This window comes from Alligator mississippiensis, chromosome 11 (genome assembly GCF_030867095.1).
Source record: "Alligator mississippiensis isolate rAllMis1 chromosome 11, rAllMis1, whole genome shotgun sequence".
In the NCBI taxonomy this organism is placed as follows: Eukaryota; Metazoa; Chordata; order Crocodylia; family Alligatoridae; genus Alligator; species Alligator mississippiensis.
The window spans coordinates 5615389-5634148 of record NC_081834.1 but is presented as its reverse complement, the minus strand read 5'-3'; the positions used below and the strand labels follow the sequence as shown (position 1 = coordinate 5634148).

General features: G+C 48.7%; 1 protein-coding gene across 5 annotated transcripts in view; it reads left to right on the top strand.

Annotated features, from left to right (window-relative positions):
- SLC24A1 (solute carrier family 24 member 1) overlaps positions 1-18760 on the top strand; it is a 31534-nt gene that overhangs the window by 7343 nt on the left and 5431 nt on the right. For 4 of the 5 annotated variants that reach the window (XM_019477473.2, XM_019477472.2, XM_014605979.3 and 1 more), the window contains exons 3-9: positions 310-464; positions 2112-3202; positions 4677-4739; positions 5122-5281; positions 14401-14484; positions 15392-15588; positions 16428-16640. In XM_019477473.2, the coding sequence (XP_019333018.1) occupies positions 2270-3202; positions 4677-4739; positions 5122-5281; positions 14401-14484; positions 15392-15588; positions 16428-16640 (1650 nt within the window). In that variant the 5' untranslated portion in view covers positions 310-464; positions 2112-2269. The remainder of the gene's footprint in view (positions 1-309; positions 465-2111; positions 3203-4676; positions 4740-5121; positions 5282-14400; positions 14485-15391; positions 15589-16427; positions 16641-18760) is intronic. The other variant, XM_006269760.4, reaches the window with a different exon arrangement.

The window sequence follows — 18760 nt, the reverse complement described above, 5'->3', positions numbered from 1 at the left end:
CATTGACTTACTGGGGCTATGACAAGTTATCTCAGCTAGGGATCTGCCTCCCCCCAAAATCTGTCATTTAAAAAATATATAGCATCTCACTATCTCAGAGCTGTTGCTCTTATCTTGCGGTTCATAACAGAGATTATCTCCTGCTCTGACACTAAGAACATCCCAGAGTAACAGACAAAGATATTTGCTTCAGAGATAGTCCAGAACCTATAAAATACTATTTAATCTGCTTAGGGGCTGCCGGTACTAAACTGGATTGGCTATGCCTCTAGCAATATGTCCTTCACACCTGACCCTGTCTCTTATTAGAATTTACCTGGGAGAGATCCAATGAAGATGAGGTCATTTTCTGCTGCCTCTACCCATAACTGCATCTCTATTCTGGGTGCTAAGAGTCAAAGAAACTTCTATCGCTAAACACGACCAGTGGTACCCCAGTTTGTCTTGAACATCACCTTTTGAAGGTAAGCTTGGGGGGGGGGGGGGGGTCATATGATTGCCTGAGAGGTATGTCTTAGACAAGACAGCCAAATGCAGGGGAAAGGAATTGAACAGGAGAGAACAATGCACGTTGAATATAAATAATGATAAAAAGAGGTAGATTTTCAGAAGTCATCAAGGTCAAGGGAGCTATGATATTTTATACCAGCTGAGAACATACCCTTTTAGTTTTAAGGAGCTCATTTTGGAGAGAAAATATGAATTGTTGTGATTAAATAGTGCGGGATAAACTTATGCATCTTTTTTTCCCTATTCGTCTCTCTTGTAGTAAAGGGGATTTATTTACTTTAGTTCATTACTGTTAAATGCTTTATGTTGGAATACAGCTGACTGTGCTGTAGCATGCTTATTGTTACCATTTATACTGTACATACTATATGGGTACGTGTACTTTGCAGACAAAAGGAGCAGACTTTATCTGGTCTATGACTTTCCATCATTTCAAAGGAGACTACAGAGTTCAAAAGGAAACTCCTCCTATTCCAAAAGGAGCCTACAGAGCCCATTTCTTTCTTTTCTAGCCTGTAGGAAGTTTAGAGCGACTAGTTTAAGGGGACTGTATAGATGAAAGTATGCATGCAAATGTTAATGAAGAGCTCATTACGGAGTGGCTTGCAGAACTGTGATTTATATTCTCTTCTAATTTAATAAAATAATCCTGTTCTGGGAAAAATGCATTAGAAAGGGCATACTCTAAACTATAGCATGCAAATAGTGAATGCTTCTCAGCCCTGAATCGTGGTTTCTGCATTGTCATATAACAAATCTCTGTTGCTTTGGCATTTATAATTGGGCATGCTCCTTAAGTACTTTTCAAATAATTATGCAAGATATGATAATCATCTCCTAATAAACCATATTATAACTATTCTGCTTTGCCAGTCCTAATTTGTACAATAGGTTTAAAGAGATGTATCTAAAGAAACAAAAATTGCCCAGCACCCTTGACATTATTATACCAAATCTTCCCTCACGCCCTTCTCAAATTGAAGAAAAAAAAAATCACCTTTTGCTTGGTCTGTATCTTGTATGAGTTCAAATATTGGAGAGTTGCAGAGTGAAATCAATAGGGATATATTAGAGCCATTTACCAAGCTCACTTTGATATGTAACTGGCCTGTTTAGAAGCTGGTTTTAAAATGATGGGGCTGTCACTAGTACTTCATTTTATAAAGGCATTCAGCCAATTTAAAAGTCAGTACTCAGGGCAGGGACCACATCCTCTTATATGTTTGTAGGCTGCTGAACACTCTGTCAGTGTTACAAAATAATAGATGGGGCCAAATCAAAACCCAGCTTGATTGAACCCTAAGCTGTGAGCCATGGAGTAACTGACTCCGACTCCTGAACTGATGGTCAGGGCCTTGCTCATCTTCATAACAAGGCCAACTGAAAGAACAGATCTGTACAGTCCCAAACAGTGCAAAGTCAGAAACTTGAAGTCTATGGGCAGACATGACCTTGCCAACCTGGACACATCTCATATTATCAGAACATAATGTCAATCAATGATGCATTAAGTTTCAAAGCAGCAGGCTTTACCTCTATAGTGGAAGGAGGCCATATATCCTTGCATTATGCCTTTCATACTAAAATGCCTTCTTTTGCAGGATTCTGCCCTTTATGGCGTGTCATTCTGGTCCTAATGATATCCTGGCACTTAGGAACATCAAGAAACCCCCAGTGGTGGATGTAAACACAACGTGTTGACCAGGAGAAGCCTCCATTGGCTTCAGGAGCTTAGATCAGATTTGTGACCATTTAGAAAATGCATTTACCACCAAGGAAAAAGCTTCGATGGAACCGTGTCTTTTTCCTGCTGGCCATGATATTGACTTTCTCCATCTATCAGTTTATCTATAAACCCCAAATCCTTTCAGCCTCCTGGGGAGGATCTCAACCTGAGGAGCAAGTGAAAGTGGCCATCAGGGACCTTTCCAGCAACACGACTGCTGCAGCACACAATGACACCACAGCACCCAAGATAAGGCAATGCGTGTATGTGGATCCTGAGCCAACTGTGCCCATCTCTGTGGCAGTGAGTCCAAGCCCCTTGCCAGGAGATGTCACATCCAGCCACCCAGATGAAGAGAGGCACTCTCCCACACATGCCCCTAAAGGAGAGTACCCCCAAGACCTGTTCAGTGTGGAGGAGCGCAGGAAAGGGTGGGTTATACTTCACATCTTTGGTATGATGTATGTGTTTGTGGCTTTGGCCATAGTGTGCGATGAATTTTTTGTCCCTGCTTTGGGAGTGATCACAGAAAAGTTGCAGATCTCTGATGATGTGGCAGGAGCCACCTTCATGGCAGCAGGTGGATCAGCACCAGAACTCTTCACATCTCTCATAGGTGTCTTCATCTCACACAGCAATGTGGGCATCGGCACCATTGTGGGCTCAGCCGTGTTTAACATCCTCTTTGTCATTGGTACCTGTGCCCTGTTCTCCAGGGAGATACTCCATCTGACCTGGTGGCCACTGTTTAGAGACGTCTCATTCTACATTTTAGACCTATTGATGCTCATCGCATTTTTCCTAGACAGTTTAATTGACTGGTGGGAAAGCCTCATGTTACTGAGTGCCTACAGCATGTATGTGGTCACCATGAAATGGAATGTATACTTTGAACAATGGGTGAAGGATCTGTTGAGCAAGAGGAGAAATTTCATCCAGGCAGCGGCTTTAGAAGTAAAAAAGAAGGTTGGTGCCTTCGTTATTTTGATATCTAGTTGGGAATGTTGGACTCAAACCACAAGGAAACACAGAGCCCCTTTGGAAGAGGGCACATTAAAACAACCCAATCAAGGCCCTCAAACTACAACAGTGGGGGTCAAGGCAATTGGCTTGCTTGATAATTATTTAAAAAAGAGGAGGCATCATGTAAATATTGGGTAGCAACAGAAAATAAGGAAATCAAGGGAAACTTTGTTCAGGGGCCACACACTAAGGTTACGTCTCTCTTTTCAGAGAGCTGCATGGGATTTTATCATTCAGCTGCTATTGATAAATTAACCCCATTCAGCTTTGGAAATTCAGGGAATCGGGATTTGGTATAGCAGAGAATCTCACTTTGCTGCATTGGTTCAGATCATGTCTGTGGAGCAGACCTCATCCATGCAGCTAGTGTATTGGTGGGTGGGAATACAGGGTTTTATATCCACAGTGAATAAGCATGAGCGTCTGGGGCTGCATCCACTACCTCCAGTTTGGGAAGTGGAGGCCTTGGACTCACTGATGAGGGTATCATTACCTTCCCTCTGTACACAATGTCAAAGTGACAGCTCATGTAGGAAGGGAAGAGCAGGAAGTAGATGCAGGGAGTAGAGTCCCTTGAGTAAACTCAGTGGCATAATCATGAGAGGCACAGATTTTCGGAGATTTTTCCAGCAGGCCTCTCCAATTTCTGTAGCTTTGGGGGTCCCTACATGTAAACTGAGGCAGTGGAGCAGGAATTGTTGAAAGTGCAGAAGAGGGAAGCCCTGTCTCCATCTGGGTTTCTGGTTCAGAGCTGAGAGAGTGTGGAACCAAAGTCCACTTTGTGTGGTTCCTGCTAAACATGGCAGATTTCCAACAGGAAACCCATGCATAACATATTGCAGCAACATGCATACATAGACTCAGACACTACAGTGAACAGCGGGAATCATATCTGGGGCCTTCAACCCCCTGGGAACAAACTTCTCCACTTCGAGTGACTGGAGAACTAGCTGTGAGACAGCAGCAGATCATAAAGCTGCTGGAGCCAGCCAGGCTGGAGAAACCTGATCCCACATTACATGGGTAGAGGACAATGCCACTCAATGCAGGATTAGTCCTGCTTTGCAACTTTCTGAGACGATGGGGAAGGTACACTTTGGGAACTGAGCCAGTGGTTGCCTGGTGCCTCAGGAAGTATTGCAAAATGGGGACACTATGGCGCTGGCCCTGCATCCCTTTGACCACTCCCTGCTTTGCTCTCTACAGGGGTTTGCAAACCTCACCCCGCTCCCCTTTATGGTCATAAGCTTCTCCTCTCTGAAGGAAATGTGTGGCCCCAGGTCAGCGAGCTGCCCTTACAGATACTTGCAGACAGTGCTTCTCTGTCTCAGACTCGTGTGTGGACGGTGCCAGATCCGGGGTGAGTGGAGGCAGCCCATGAACACCCCCATGACTTGTTGCTCTTGTTTGCATGCAGAAAAGTACGGGGTCCATCCTCGAAGACGGAGCAAAATCACCAGGAGAGGGCAAGAGGCTGCAGGTAGGTGGGCAGCAGTGTGCTGTGGCTCTGTATTTAGTGTGGGATGTCTTGGGCAGGAGGGGAGTGGGCCCATGCTCCTACCAGAGGTGCCCTCTTCTGTGTTTCAAGATCCTTAGCCTCAGTCCTGCACTCATGACCTGAGCAAATGGGAGCACAACCCAGCTCACTGTGCTCTCAGGCACACTATGAACTTGATTGAAGGGCTGGACTACAACCTGCCCACCCTAGGTCTGCTCTTTGCATTGGTACCAGTGGAACCAATGTTGGCTCCTGGCACCAGCCCTGAAACCATGAATTGCGAACATAGTGAATCACACAACTAGGAAACCAGTGAAGGGCCCTGGTACTAATGGCTGTATTGTCCACGTGCTCTGTTCTACAGCTCATGCCATCCTTGCAGCGAGGAGGCAGCTCAGCCTCTCTCCACAACAGTCAAATGCGCAGCACCATCTTCCAGCTCATGATCCACACCCTGGACCCCCTGGCAGAAGGTGAGCAGATGCCGCTCAGCTATACGATCCCGTGCCCTACCCCTATTGCAGGTACAAATCACTGTGATTTATACAAAGCCATACAAGTCAGGGTTGGTGTAAAGCAACATGGTTCTGTCAAGGTCAGCCACATCAGTTTACACCACCTGAGGACTTGGCCAATCATGGTAGATATGCTTATTGCAGTAAAAAAGTTCCTTGTGAAAGTTCACTCCTTCCTCTTTTGAGGAGCCTCGTGCACTGGCACGCCATTTCTGATGCACTGTGGGAGCTGTTATCCCAATAACAAGAAACTCCAAGCTTGTTAAAAACACCTAATACAAGGCAGGAAGTGAAAAATTCAGCAGATCTGCTTTTGCTCTTGCATCAGATGGGTTCCTCAGCAGATGAAAGACGATGGGGCATTAACAAGATTGTAAAACTGCTCTCCTTTTCTGAGTTGGTGGCCAGTGGCTCTGTGAACCTGGAAGCAGATATTTTCTTTTTGCTAAGTCATAAATAAGTGATTTAGAGATGGTTGAGTGTCATAGCAAGGTAGCTATAAGATAAATGCTTATTGCTTTGCTAATGCAGAACTGTCTTACCATTGCAAACATATTGAAATTAATGTGCTTGTAACCAGATAGCAATCTCTGGTCTTTTTTATGGGAGCATGTCAGCAGCCTCTCCTGATGCCATGGAGGTGGAATGGATACCCAGCAGTGGTAGGCATAATGAAAATATTTTAGTTAAAAGATTTGCTTCTGGTATCTAATTCCAGCTGTCTGGCAGGTATAACAAGGGATCATTTCTGGCAACAGTTTCAGATTTCTGTCAGGCTCTGTGTTAGGGATTCAATGACACATTCTTTAGTTTTGAAGATCTCATTGCTTTGATACACACAAATAACAAGCATAGCAGAGGCTGGCTTTTTACATGCATTGTTATGCATTTGCATTTTGTTTACTCCTATTGAAATGCTTGACTTTTAATAGGACATTAGAGATATTAACACAGGAAGACCCAGAGATCTTCTTTAGCTGTATACGTCTTTATAGCTTCACACACCGGTGTAAGGCTAAGAAATGGACAAGTTAACCCTCCAGAACCAATCTAAAGCTTTCCAGAAAATATCCTTCCAGCAGTTGTTGAAATCCAGACACAGGTCCCTGTCAGGATAATGAAATTAAAACCTTGGGTGAATCTAAGTCAGGAGTTGGAGCTGAACAAGCTGTTCTCACTCTTCTTTGTGCTGGGCAGGATTTGAAAAAGAGCCCAGTGTTCACCTAATTTTGTTGCCACTGAAATTGGCAGGAATTTTACCACTTGTGTCAACAGGAGCAGAGTTTGGCCAATGCTGAGCACTTCTGAGCCCTTGCCCTGCATTGCTATTCTCTTGTTAGTACTGCATGACCATTATCACTCTTAGTGTCCCTGGCACTTAACAGACAACATGTCAGTTTCTTGGGGTCTAGATGCTGCTCCTGAGTGTGCTCGTTCAGTGCCTCACAACCCTGAAATCAAGGAATAGCAAAAGTGACATAGTGGTGTTTCTGAGCCTACCTCTCCCAAACTGGATTGGGTGTAGAGGAGCCAGACTCCAGAATACAGCGCATTGCCCATGCCTAGGAACCTTGAACTTGCTGCTTTCTATCAGCCATGCATCTATACAGAGATCCAAGGTTGAGTTTCCAAGAAACCACAAAGCTCACACATTTTTTTTAATTGACAGCTTTCCTTTCTAGCTCCCAGCATGCAATCCCACTGCCCTACTTGTTCTAAAAGGATTATCTGTTATGCCATTCAAAAAGAGATTGAAGCTAAGCAGATAAACACCTCTTGTGTATATCATTAAGGTTATGAAAAGGACTGCCCAACCCAAACTCCTAACACAAACTGGGCAGGTAGAGGCAACATTGGTAAGTACAGTGGGGCAAAAGGCTCTTTTTTGGCAGGGGTTTAGCAAAGAATATCAGCCGTCTTTGCAGTGGTGGTCACCCAAGAGCAACCAGGCATGTGGAGGGGTGGAAGGGTCTACCCTGTGTGAGCTATAGCCACCAGATGGCAATGTGATCACACGCACTCCAGCATATCTACTGAACCCAGGAGATGGCAGCAGTGACATATTGTGTGAAGACACGCATTGTGAAACAAGATATTATTGCACAAATGCTCTGTGGAAAAGGTGCTGCTAATATCTGCTTGTCCTCTGTGCCTACCCAGACACACACAAGTGGCCACCTCTGGCACATTAAAATATGTCAAAAAGGGAGCTGTCTTTGGAAAGCTGTTGGAATAAATAAAGACTAGTAATAATAGTAGCAGCATGTAGAAGATGGTCACACTTGAAGTGAGGGCCTCACAGTGTCAGATGATGTACAGACATGTAGCTGGAGAAAGTCCCTGCCATTAAAAGTTTGTAGCCTAAAGAGGGAGCATCTGGGAGAAGGGAAGTATACTTGGTTTTGATGGGACACCCTGCTGTGCCTGGAAGCAGTGCTCTCAAGCACACTGCAATGCTCCAGGCAGGCTGTCTCCTCAGCTAGAAGCTGGATAGCTGTGTCCACGTGATGCCTTGGGCAGGCCAATTAGCATTGCTGCAACAGGCCAACCAACCCACCCCCAAACCAATTAGCCCACTGGCAGCACTTGACAGACACAACCATGCCACGTTTAGTTTCAGAGCCAGCCTATAAGGAGCAGGAGCCGAGTTTGAAGGCCTGAGTGCTGACCTTGGGAAATGTATTGCACAGAGTGTAGACAGAGCCCGAGAGGTTCGGTGACTCACCCAAGAAGCCTCTGGCAGAGACCAGGTCCTAGCTCAGCACCATCACTGCCAGCCCAGCCTTTATCTTAATGATGCTCCACTGCAGCTTGCCAGCATGCCATTCTCCTCTATACGATAGAGCAGCCAGCACATTCGGAGTTGGAGTTTCTGTGGGCAGCAATGCGCTGTTTCCTTTTTCCTCTTATCCAGTCCTGTATCATCAGCACTTAACCCTGTGGCAAAAGGCATGATCGAAAAAATGTAGATAGATTAAGTGGGAAATTACACATCCCCAGGGCTGCCCCTTCTCACCTCACTGCTGTGCTTAGGGAAGTGTTTTGATCTGAGTTCAGTATCCCCTGTTACCTTCCCAGCACTGCCTGTGAAGCCCATGTCAAAAAAGGAATAGCTCATATTTAACAAATTGGGGGGTGCCGAGGGGGCTTCTGAAGCAAATGGGCTGGCATCGTTATACCAACACCAACGGCAGTAGAAAGGGATATACCAATATGTCAAGAGCAAGGGGAAGACCGAAGAAACCATAGGTCCCTTACAGAACGTGGAAGGCAATCTAGTTACAGATAATACAGAGAAGGCTGGAGTATTTAATGCCTTTTCATTTCAGTCTTCACAAACAGGAGTAGCTACCAAATGATGAGTGCAATTGGCAGCAGAGATAGGGAAGGAGTCAAACAGCCTAAAGTAATGGCAGACAAGGTTAGGGATTACTCAGAGAAGCTAGATGCTTTCAAGCTAGCAGGACCAGATGGGATAAACCCTAGGGTACTGAAGCAATTGGCTGAGGTCATTTCAGAGCCATTAGCTATTCTCTTTGAAAACTTGTGGAGGTTGGGTGAGGTCCCAAATGACTGGAAAAAGGCAAATATAGTACCCATGTTTAGGAAAGTGAAGAAGGAGGATCCAGGGAATTACAGACCAGTCAGTCTGGTCCCAATACCTGGAAAGATCATGGAGCAGATATTCAAGGAATATTGTGAAACACCTAGAGGAGAACAAGGTGATCAGGAACAGGCAGCATGGCTTCACCAAGAGCAAGTCATGCCTGCCCAACCTGATTTCCTTCTATGATAGGGTGATAGGCTCTGTGGATGAGGAGAAAGTAGTGGAGAGAGTGTGGACTTCAGCAAGGTTTTCACACCATCTGCCACAACATTCTCATTAACAAGCAAGGGAAAGGCAGATTAGATGAAGGTACTGTGAAGTGGATACATAACTGGTTGGGCCATCTCACTCAACTAATAGTCCTCAATGGCTCAGTGTCTGGTTGAGAGGAGATATCAAGTGGGGTTTCCCAGGGGTCTGTCATTGTTTACTATCTTCACTAAAGATATGGAGAATGGGATCGAATGTATACTTAACAAATTTGCAGATGACCAGTGGCGATGCGTAGGGGGTGGGCGGGGGTGTACATGCACCTCCTGACTCACCATGGTCACCGCTTAGGCGATAGACAACGGGGGCAGGTGGGAGTGCAGGTGCCCCCCCTGCAAGCGCCAGCCAGGGAGTGGAGCGCTGTGGCACTCCCAGAAGCAGCCGCAACCACTTCTGGAAGCAGCTGCAGTGATTGGCTGCCTTGCGATTGGCTGCAGGTGGACCCCCCCCCAGTCAGTGAGATTGGCTGCAGGGGACAACCCCGTCCCCAGCTGCTGACTGGTCACTGGGGGGGCATGTCCCCCCCCCCAAAGGCAGCACAAGTCGCCCATGCAGATGACACGAAGTTAAGTGAAGCTGCAGATATTCTGGAGGGCAGAGCTAGGATTCAGAATGACCAGGATAGACTGGAGAAATGCTTCACAATCAATGAGACGAGATTCAACAAGGACAAATAGAGTCCTTCACTTGGGATGGAATAATTGCGTGCACAAATGCAGACGGGAATGGCTGGCTAGACTGCAGCATTGCAGAGAAGGACCTGTGGGTTACAGTGGACCATTAGCTGAATATGAGTCACCAGTGTGCTCTTTTTGCACAACAAAAAGCCAACAGCATCCTGGGTTGTATTAACAGGAGTGTCCCTTACAAGTCAAAGGAAGTGATTTTTCCACTTTGTTTAGCACTGGTGAGGCCCCACCTGGAGTCCTGTGTCTAGTTTTGGGCTTCACAATGCAAAAAGGATGTGGACAGACTGGACAGAGTCTGGCAGAGAGTAATAGAAATGATTAGAGGCCTGGGAAGGAAAACTTACAAGGAAAGGCTGAAAGAACCAGGGTTATTTAGTGTGGAGAAGAGAGGAGTGAGGGGGGATTTAATAACAGACTTCAAATACCTGAAGAGCAATTACAGAGAAGATGGAGGTGGGCTTTTTTCTTTGGCTGTATGGGAAAGGACTAAGGAGTAATGGCCTCAAGCCGCAGCAGGGGAAATTTGGGTTGGCTGTTAGGAGGAACTTTCTGACTATGAAGGTGGTAAAGCACTGGAACAGGCTGCCTGGGGAAGTTGCAGCAGCTCCATCCCTGGAAGAGCAGGTTGGACCGACACTTGGCTGGGATAGCTTAGTCAGGGATGGTCCTGCCTTGAGCGGGGGGCTGGACTAGATGACCTTGTGAGGTTCCTCCAGCCCGACTTTCCTATGACGCTATGACACATAACTGTTAGTCAACTTCTTGTTCAACTACAGCTTCTAATACAAGTTCCTGCCCTCTTCCCTCCAGAGCTCAAAGAAGAACTGTCTTTGTTATTCTCTGTGGGAAGCTTAGCTGTGGGAGGAGAGAATTCGTTTTCTATGGAGGGGCCAAAGGGCACTTAGGGTCTGGATCCTGGTCGCTGAAGATCTGTGGGAGGCTCTGCCTTACTACCCACCTCAAGAAGTCCACATGGGGTGGGTCCCTTGTTCTTTTTCTGCCAGTGCCTGTTCTCTTCTACTGGACATCCCAAGGCTTGTAGGACCAGCCCCTGCCCCCAGGTCCCTTCCAAGGAAATCAGGGAAATGGTGCAAACTGTTGTCCAAGGGTTTTCACTTTAAAAAGGTTGGTGTTTTTTCACAGAAATGTTTGTCAAAAATATAAATGTTACTAACCATCTAGTTTTTACCAAAAAACCCTAGCTCTCCAGAAATGAAACACGTCACCAGTGACCAGGGTTTCACGAGGAATCCATGGAAAGTGAAACTTTTTAAAGAAAGACACCTCTTTGTGGTGAAAAATACTAGTTTTGAGGGGAAAAGGAGCTGTTAGTTTGGGGTGAAAACATTTTACTAGCTCCAGTTTTCTGAGATTCAGGAGGGCATTACTTTTATCTGATGGTACTGAACAAGGACAACAGCCCTACAAGGGTGTCTTTGCAGACATTAGTGGCACAAGGAGCCACTCTGGCACCTTACTGGACCCTGAGGAATCAAATGCAACTCGAGAGCAGTGACTGATTACAATCCATTAACTTATGGGTGTGTTCAGGAGCCCTATTTATGACAAACAGGCTCTGAGGAGTGTATGTCATTAGCCATTTCCAGACATATGTACTTTTGGTGCTGGATGGTCCAGTTTCCCAGAGCCAGGTGGCAGAGGCACATACCTATTTCAGTATGCTTTGTCTGCCCCGACACAGAGGACAGAATTTTTTTCTTCCCTACAGTGCATGTGGCAGTATTGTTTTCAAATTACCCACAAATATGATGTGTGCTCCTCACAGAACAGGCTCCAGCAGTCCTTTCAAACCTTGTGCAAAACCTGCTAAGGTTGTCTGCTCCAGTGACGTCCCAGTTAGAGAGTGAATTTGGAAGTTAGACTGGAATAAACCATCATCACTGCACTAGATTGCAGCCAAGAGACCCTTGCATCCTACCTTTAAGTTTTCCTGATTTCTGCAGTTTGGTTCGTTGCTGTGGTTTTACTACAAAATGCCAAAAAAGTCTTGGAAGCCTTTCCAAATGCAGATTTAGGGTGCCATGTTTCAGGGATCTCTCAGCCAGTTCACTCAGACGTTTGCCAGTCTAGTCCACTAGTGAATCCAACCAGCTCAGCTGCAGCCTGAAGAACTGATGGGCTGCTGTCAATCCAGGGTGTGGGGATCCTGCGGTAGACATGCGTTTCTCAAACCGTGGTGAGCATCCCTGTGAGGTACACGGTGAACTTCTAGAGAGCATGGGAGCAAGCAGGACAAGGGAAGGGGGACAAGCAAAAGGGAAAAAGAGCAAAAATGAAGAGAATTTATTTCCCTGAGTTCTTGTGAGCAGTTGGAAAGGGCCCACTATGGGCGCAGTGACACAGTGTGCTCTGTAACGCACCTAACAACGTGGTCCACAAATGTTTGAGAGCCACAGGGCCAGAACATCCCAGCACCACTGGTCATTCCTGGTGGGGTAAGAGACAAGCTTGCAGGCGCCAGTGGAAAGGGCCGAGTTCAAACAGGCAGCAGCAACCTTCTGTCTGCCTGGGACCTGCTTAGCCCCAGCACCGGGTGGTGGCTGGACTCTGCCAGGAGCTGGGGATTCAAGAGGATTTGCTGATGCAGGGTTTTAGCTGATGGGGCTCCTCATGCTGAGTTTTTGAGAACTGCTGGGAGGAGGCCAACCAAGCCCTCCTGCCCCCCAGCCCACTACTGCCCCGTCGGCCATGAGACCATGGGAGCCGTAGCTCCATGAGGCGCCCCAACCGCACATCCCTCTAGACAGGGCTGCCGTGTGAACCGGGGCTAGAAGCGCAGCACTGGAGTGACCCCTGGCATGGACAGGGACTTAACTTTACAAATACCCGTCCTGCCTGCCCGACCTTCAGGGCTCAGCCAATCCAAGCCCCGCTCCTTGGAAGGTGTCCTGGGAATTAGTGCCCCGCTCTTAGCCCACACGCAGACAGATCTCAGAGAAACTGGACAGCGACCTGAACCTAAGCTGTTTATCTTGATGGAAAGATACCCGCAACCTCCGCTCCCAGCGCGGTTTGCTCAGCTCGTAGGGCTCAGGCCAGGGCAGGGAGCCAAGAGCCAGTATTTATGTAATCCCGATCAGTGCTGGGGCATGCCTGGCCTGACCCTGCTGATGCAGCTGGCCCAGCCCCAACTGCTGTGTCTTTGTGTGGGGAGAGAGCAGCAGGCAGGCCCAGGGGTCATGTGGGCTGAGGGGCAGCTTGCAGCGGAAGGTCTGGATCGCCATTGACTTTCACCTTGAGCTGCCACTGGATGTAGCATCAGTAAGGAGAGAGAGCTCTGTCCTGGAGCTTCTCAACCCCCTGCTACAGGCTTCAAAGGCAACACAGTGGATCGGGCAGGATTGGGGCTTGGGTTCTGAGTGACCCTTTCCCCACGGAGCAAAACACAGTTGCAGGGCCCTGCCTGGGGGCACATGAGAATCACACATGGTTGTTATACAACCAGCTGTGCAAGAGATTAGCGTCAGGCCAATGAAATGCCGCCCTAGAGGGAATTCGTTTCCAGCCTGGCCACAGCACAGAAGCGGATTAATTTGGCCTCCCACATCTGCAAAGTGCTGTTTGCTGACAGCATATGAAGCTCCTGTGTCTGGGCCCTCTCAGAGCATGGCCTTCATGGCACTCCCAGCCCGGTCCCTGTCACACACGCAGACCCTCTGGTTGGAGTTTGTGGTGTTTTCAGTCTAGCCCAGCTGCTGATCTACCCAAAAGCTGAAGGAGGGGTGTAACTGGCTCATTTTTGCAGTGAGGAGACAGGCCAAGCCACTGGCATGCCAATAGTCCTCCACAATATCCAGAAGAACAGATGAGTTCCTTCACAACCGACTGGGAAAGACTCCTAGAGCAGCTCAGCTCATGGCAGGCAGTGCCTTCGTTTGTCACACACAGGGTTGCGAGAGCAGCATGGTGACTCAGGGAGAGGTTTGCAGTGTGGTGCTCTCACCTGGGCTAGATTAAACCTGGGTCCTTGGCTCTGAGTATCAGTCACCTCAACTACCTCTGCAGGAAAGCCCTGCTCTCAAGGGCTTGGAGAAGACTGTCATTCCTGTGATAAACAGAATAAAAAAGGCATCCCTTCCCCTGTTCTAGCCATTTGCCAGACTGCAGGCAGAGCAGCCAAGCCTCTTCAACCCGTGAAGGGAAGGAGGGGCTGCTCCTAGTTTCTCATGTAATCAAAGCTCAGCAAAATCAGTGGTCCCCAGGTAACAAAATTGTCTCGCTTCCAAATGCCTGCCTTCCCTGCTCATTCCTCTGGGGCATGATGTAGTTGCTGTGCTGGAAAGGAGGCTCTTTTCCTCTCTTTCCCCATCATACTGAGAGTCCCTTTTAAAGCTGATTATTTTAGATTTCATGGGAAATCATCTGTGAGAGCTCAGGGATATTTACTGCGGAGATGTCAAATATAACAAGCCTGGTGAATTAGCAACACTCAGGACTTAAAAGACACCAGCCAAGAAAACAATCTGGGTATCGGAGTTGACTGCAGACACGAAGAGGGGGCATACAGCTGATGATAGTCCTTTCTCTTCTCTCATTCACAGCCAAGTTTAAAGACAAGGTTGACATCTTGAGAAACATGGCCAAGACCAAGATTGACTCCCAGCTTAAGCTAGTCACAAAGTCAGGTGAGTTAAAGGAAAGCTGTATGCACTCACCCTGCCAGCCCCACTCATCCAAGGCTGCCCATGCCCAAAGTCCCTCTTCATTAGCACTGACTGCACACAGCTGTCAGTGAGAGCACAGCAGCAATCAATCAGTCTGGCTACCAACCTGCATTACCACGTGGCAATCCAGTTCAAACTCACACAGGCCCAGAAGTGGGTTAGTCAAATAAGCCTTGAAATGGAAATTGCTGTGATGAGATGGCGCATATTTCAATCAGGAGGGGAGAGCATGCCACAGAGTTCAGCAGCTGGTGCTGATGTGCCAGTGTGTTGATCATGGTGGTTGCAGATGGGATGCATCTTTGAAGCAAATAAAAGACTGGCCTTGGAAGGGGGCAAGTTTACAGCTGCATTCTGGCAGAGTCCTCTGCAGGGATGCGATGATGGGTGACAAACAGTGGAAAATGTCCTAAGGGGTTTTGCCCCAAATAGTCACTGTTTTTTGTCCTTTCACTAGCAACCCTTGGGCTGCTTGAGCTAGACGTAGATACCCAGTCTGCAGTATGGGGCCATGGTGTCAGTGAGGATGGAGAATCTGGAAAAAACTCACACTGCAGTGTTCCCCTCCATAGACTCGCTGCAGCTGCCTTTTGCCTAAGGGTAGCAGACGGGGTCCTGCCCTTATTCTGCTGGCAAGGCTCCATAACAGGGAGGGAGAGTCTGTTCCCAGCTTGTCCTCTATGATAAGCAGCTGAGAAAAAATAACAGATGGGAGCCCTGGGCAGCCAGAGAGAGCACGCTCGAGCCATCACAGCTCAGGCACGAGGGAAGGCAAACCTCTCCCATGTCTAGACTCCCCATGGGCAGAGGGGAAGGTTCCTCCCAAGGCCAGCAGCCCTGCAGCCATCCTCCTCCTCCTCCTTTCAAGGCGAGGAAGCCCAGGTACCCAGTGCCGTGAAAGTGACCCCTGCCAGCGACGACGAGCCCAGCAAAGAGCAGGATGAACAGAATGCTGATGCCAATGCGGATCCCAATGCAAAAGCAGATGCAGATCCAGATGCAAAGGGAGATGCAAATGCGGATCCAGATGCAAAGGGAGATGCAGACGCCCCTCAGGACGAGCAGGTACCGTGAGCTGGAACCATGCATCTGTTTGTTCCCTGTCCAGACAGAACCCCTCCCCGCCCTCACCCCACACTCTGGAATAGGGCACAGCCCGCTGCTCACAATCAGCTCTTAGGAAGAAGCTGCATTTGCTGTAGAGGTACAGGGCAGGGCAGCTTAAAGAGCTAGTGGATGTGACTAGTTTGGCCCTTCAGGCTAAGGACCTGGTTCCAGAGTGCCACCTCTGTGCCCATCCAGGCTTAGTGGTACGGGGCCCAGGTTGGAGTGGCCATGTGGTCTGGCATGTCTCCTGGCTCCCCCCTGGATTTCAGAGTAAGGAGGAAGCTACTATTGGATATAAGTGAACTGTCCCAACCTATGGAAACTGGACAGGGCAGAGACTCGGGCTTCTTCTCTGCTCAGTTTTCTGTTTTAGTAACACCTTCTAACCCAGGAAAGGGACATTGTCCCTCAAAAAGACAGCCTGATTTAATGCCAATAGCTGTGCAGGTGAGATTTTTTTTTTTTAAAGCCAGCTGAGGTGTGTATTGCCATACCACCATGTGACCAGAGGCCCCAGTCAATACAACCCCTTAAGATACTCAAGGGCCCCGAGTAACCTTCCCAGGCATATGCCCTGAGCTGGGATCTGTCCCCATGGGCCACAGAATGGGGGGCCATAGGACTTGATGCCCTGCCAAGAGTTTACAGATCGAGTAACCCAAACCTACACACCTGCAGGCAAATGCAGAGATATCAGGCTCCATGTGTGTGGCTTGGTGTGTGCACTCACCCATGTCCTGAGCAGCTGACACAGCCTGTGCACAGTGTTAAAACGGCTGCATTTCCTTGGTTTGCAGCCCTCTTCGGAGGGTGAGGGCTCAGAAGAGAGCAGCTCAGAGGAGGACAGTGACGATGACAGCGGGGATGAGGATGATGACGATGATGATGATGAAAACGATGAGCCGCTCTCCCTTGAATGGCCAGAAACCAGGAGAAAACAAGCAGTGTACCTCTTCCTCCTGCCCATTCTGTTCCCCCTCTGGACTACCGTGCCCGATGTTAGGAATCCGGTAAGATTTGATCTGGTCTCTGGGATGAGTAATCGAATGGTAAACTTGTTAGCAGCGGGAGCCCCTGGTGCTTAGCTTGGTATCTAGAGTCCTTCCCACCTGATTACCAATGATATTAGTGGGAGTGGGGCTTGCGACCCAGCTGTGGTGGTTGCATGGCTTTCCCCTATTCTCTGGCCCTTCTCCTGACAAAACCAGCAGGAGACTCAGGTCAGAAAAGCAGGAGACCAGGCCAGCACTGGATTAGATTTCTTTTTTAAGAACTAAGAAAGCCAGGTCTGCTAGGAACATTAGGGAGCAAATGCTTGGTACTAGGAGAGATGTCACCATGGGAACACTGTCGCCATGCATGCTTGTACATGACACAAGCGTTTGGATGCTCAAGCCCATCTCTAGGCACTCTGTATTCAGGCACTCACTGACTGCTGATGGGCAGGCAGCCTGTCTGTCTGTCTCAGACCATCCCTCCTTGGCTCGTGCCACAGCCACCTCCATAGTGGGAACCCTCCATAGCTCTGAAGGGACCAAGACCCAGATCCAAAAAGTGACCGCTGAGCATTGCAACATGCAGCTTCCTGGCACCCGGCCCCCACAGCAGGACTCAGAGTCCTGGAGCTGCCTCCTTTCTCTGAGGCTTAGGGGCCTTATTCATTACTACGCGAGGCATGTACTTCTACTCTGGAGTGTGAGCCTCCCCTTAGAAATGGAGCAGGGGTTCTTGTATTCTTAAAAAAAAGGGCCATGGGAAAGGGGCTGCTGCTCCTGCCCTTTTATATGGTTTCTCCGTGGTTATGGCTGTCAGCCTACACATGGGAGACCTGCAGGAATTGGCCTTCTCTGACCAGATTCATCCCACCACATCTATGGATCTTTTCAAGCCAGCTGCAGTTCGCTTGCCATTGAGATGACTGGGGTTGCAGCCTCTGCTCCAATGATTGGCACACACACAGTCCTTGTCCTCTCACCCAGGTGAGCACTAGAGGTTCCCAAATTGCTGCTTAATGACACGCAAGGAAATAACACAAGCAGGTGGACAGGACAAGTTAGTCTCTTTCTACCAAGCTCCCTGTTGGGCACCACGTTATTCAATTCCTACTGCAGCAACATCCCACCCACTCACAAAAGTTCGCCTACAGAAGACGTCTGTCCTCAGCATCCAGAGCTCAGCATCGTGAGGGGTGGAGAATGAGCCCTTCAGTGCCATCCTGGCCCAGCTGGCTGAAGGTTGTGGGAAGGTTGTCCACTCACCTACTTGTGTGCTCCCAAAGCGGTTACTGGGCTGTGGGAGCAGCAGCTGGGGACCCTTTTTTTTTTTTTAAGTCCCCAAATTAGGTAAGAACCACCCCCCTTCCCTGGCTCTTGGCACCCTCCCCCTCCCCTCAGCAGCACCTCCTCCCTCTCTTCCCCCCCTCTCCCCTCCCATTCACCCCACCCCTGCCTGTGCCATCATCCCCAGCTGCCCAGAGTTGTGGGGAGCTCCAGAGCTGCTCCTGCCCTATTCTAGCCAGGCTGTGCAGGGAGCCAGGGACAGTAGTGGTGGTGTAATGGTGGCTGGGTACCCCACCTGAGCTATGTATGGGCTAGTGGAGAACCCTGGGGGGACTGGGCAGGAAAGAGGAGCCTACCTGCCCCCACTGCCGAGTCCAGCTGCATTGGAGTGGGAGTGGTCCTAAAGCTCCCCCTGCCCCCAGGTCAGCTAGGGACAGTCAGCAAGGGAAGGTGGAAAAAGTTGCAGGGGATCATGCTGCCAAGCACAGAGGGGAAGAGAAGGATTTAGGAACCTAAAAATCCCTGGCTGCTTCTCCCGTGACATGGTCTGAACAGGGGGTGTGACTGCACCACAACCACCCCTCTAGATCCACTCCTGGACTCACCATCTGCTGCCCAGCTGGAGACTGCGACGCATGTGCCTGATGCCATTCATCATGCATGAAGCTCGTTACCTTCAGACCTGAGTCAGAAAGTTGCATCCTATCCCATTCCCACAGTGGCTGGTGATGAACATGCAACCTCAGCACCATCAGGAGAAGGCGCATGCCAATGTTGACAGCCTGCCATATATATATGGATGTCTTCAACCCAGCTGCAGTTCACTGGTCATTGAGATGACTCCTGTGGTA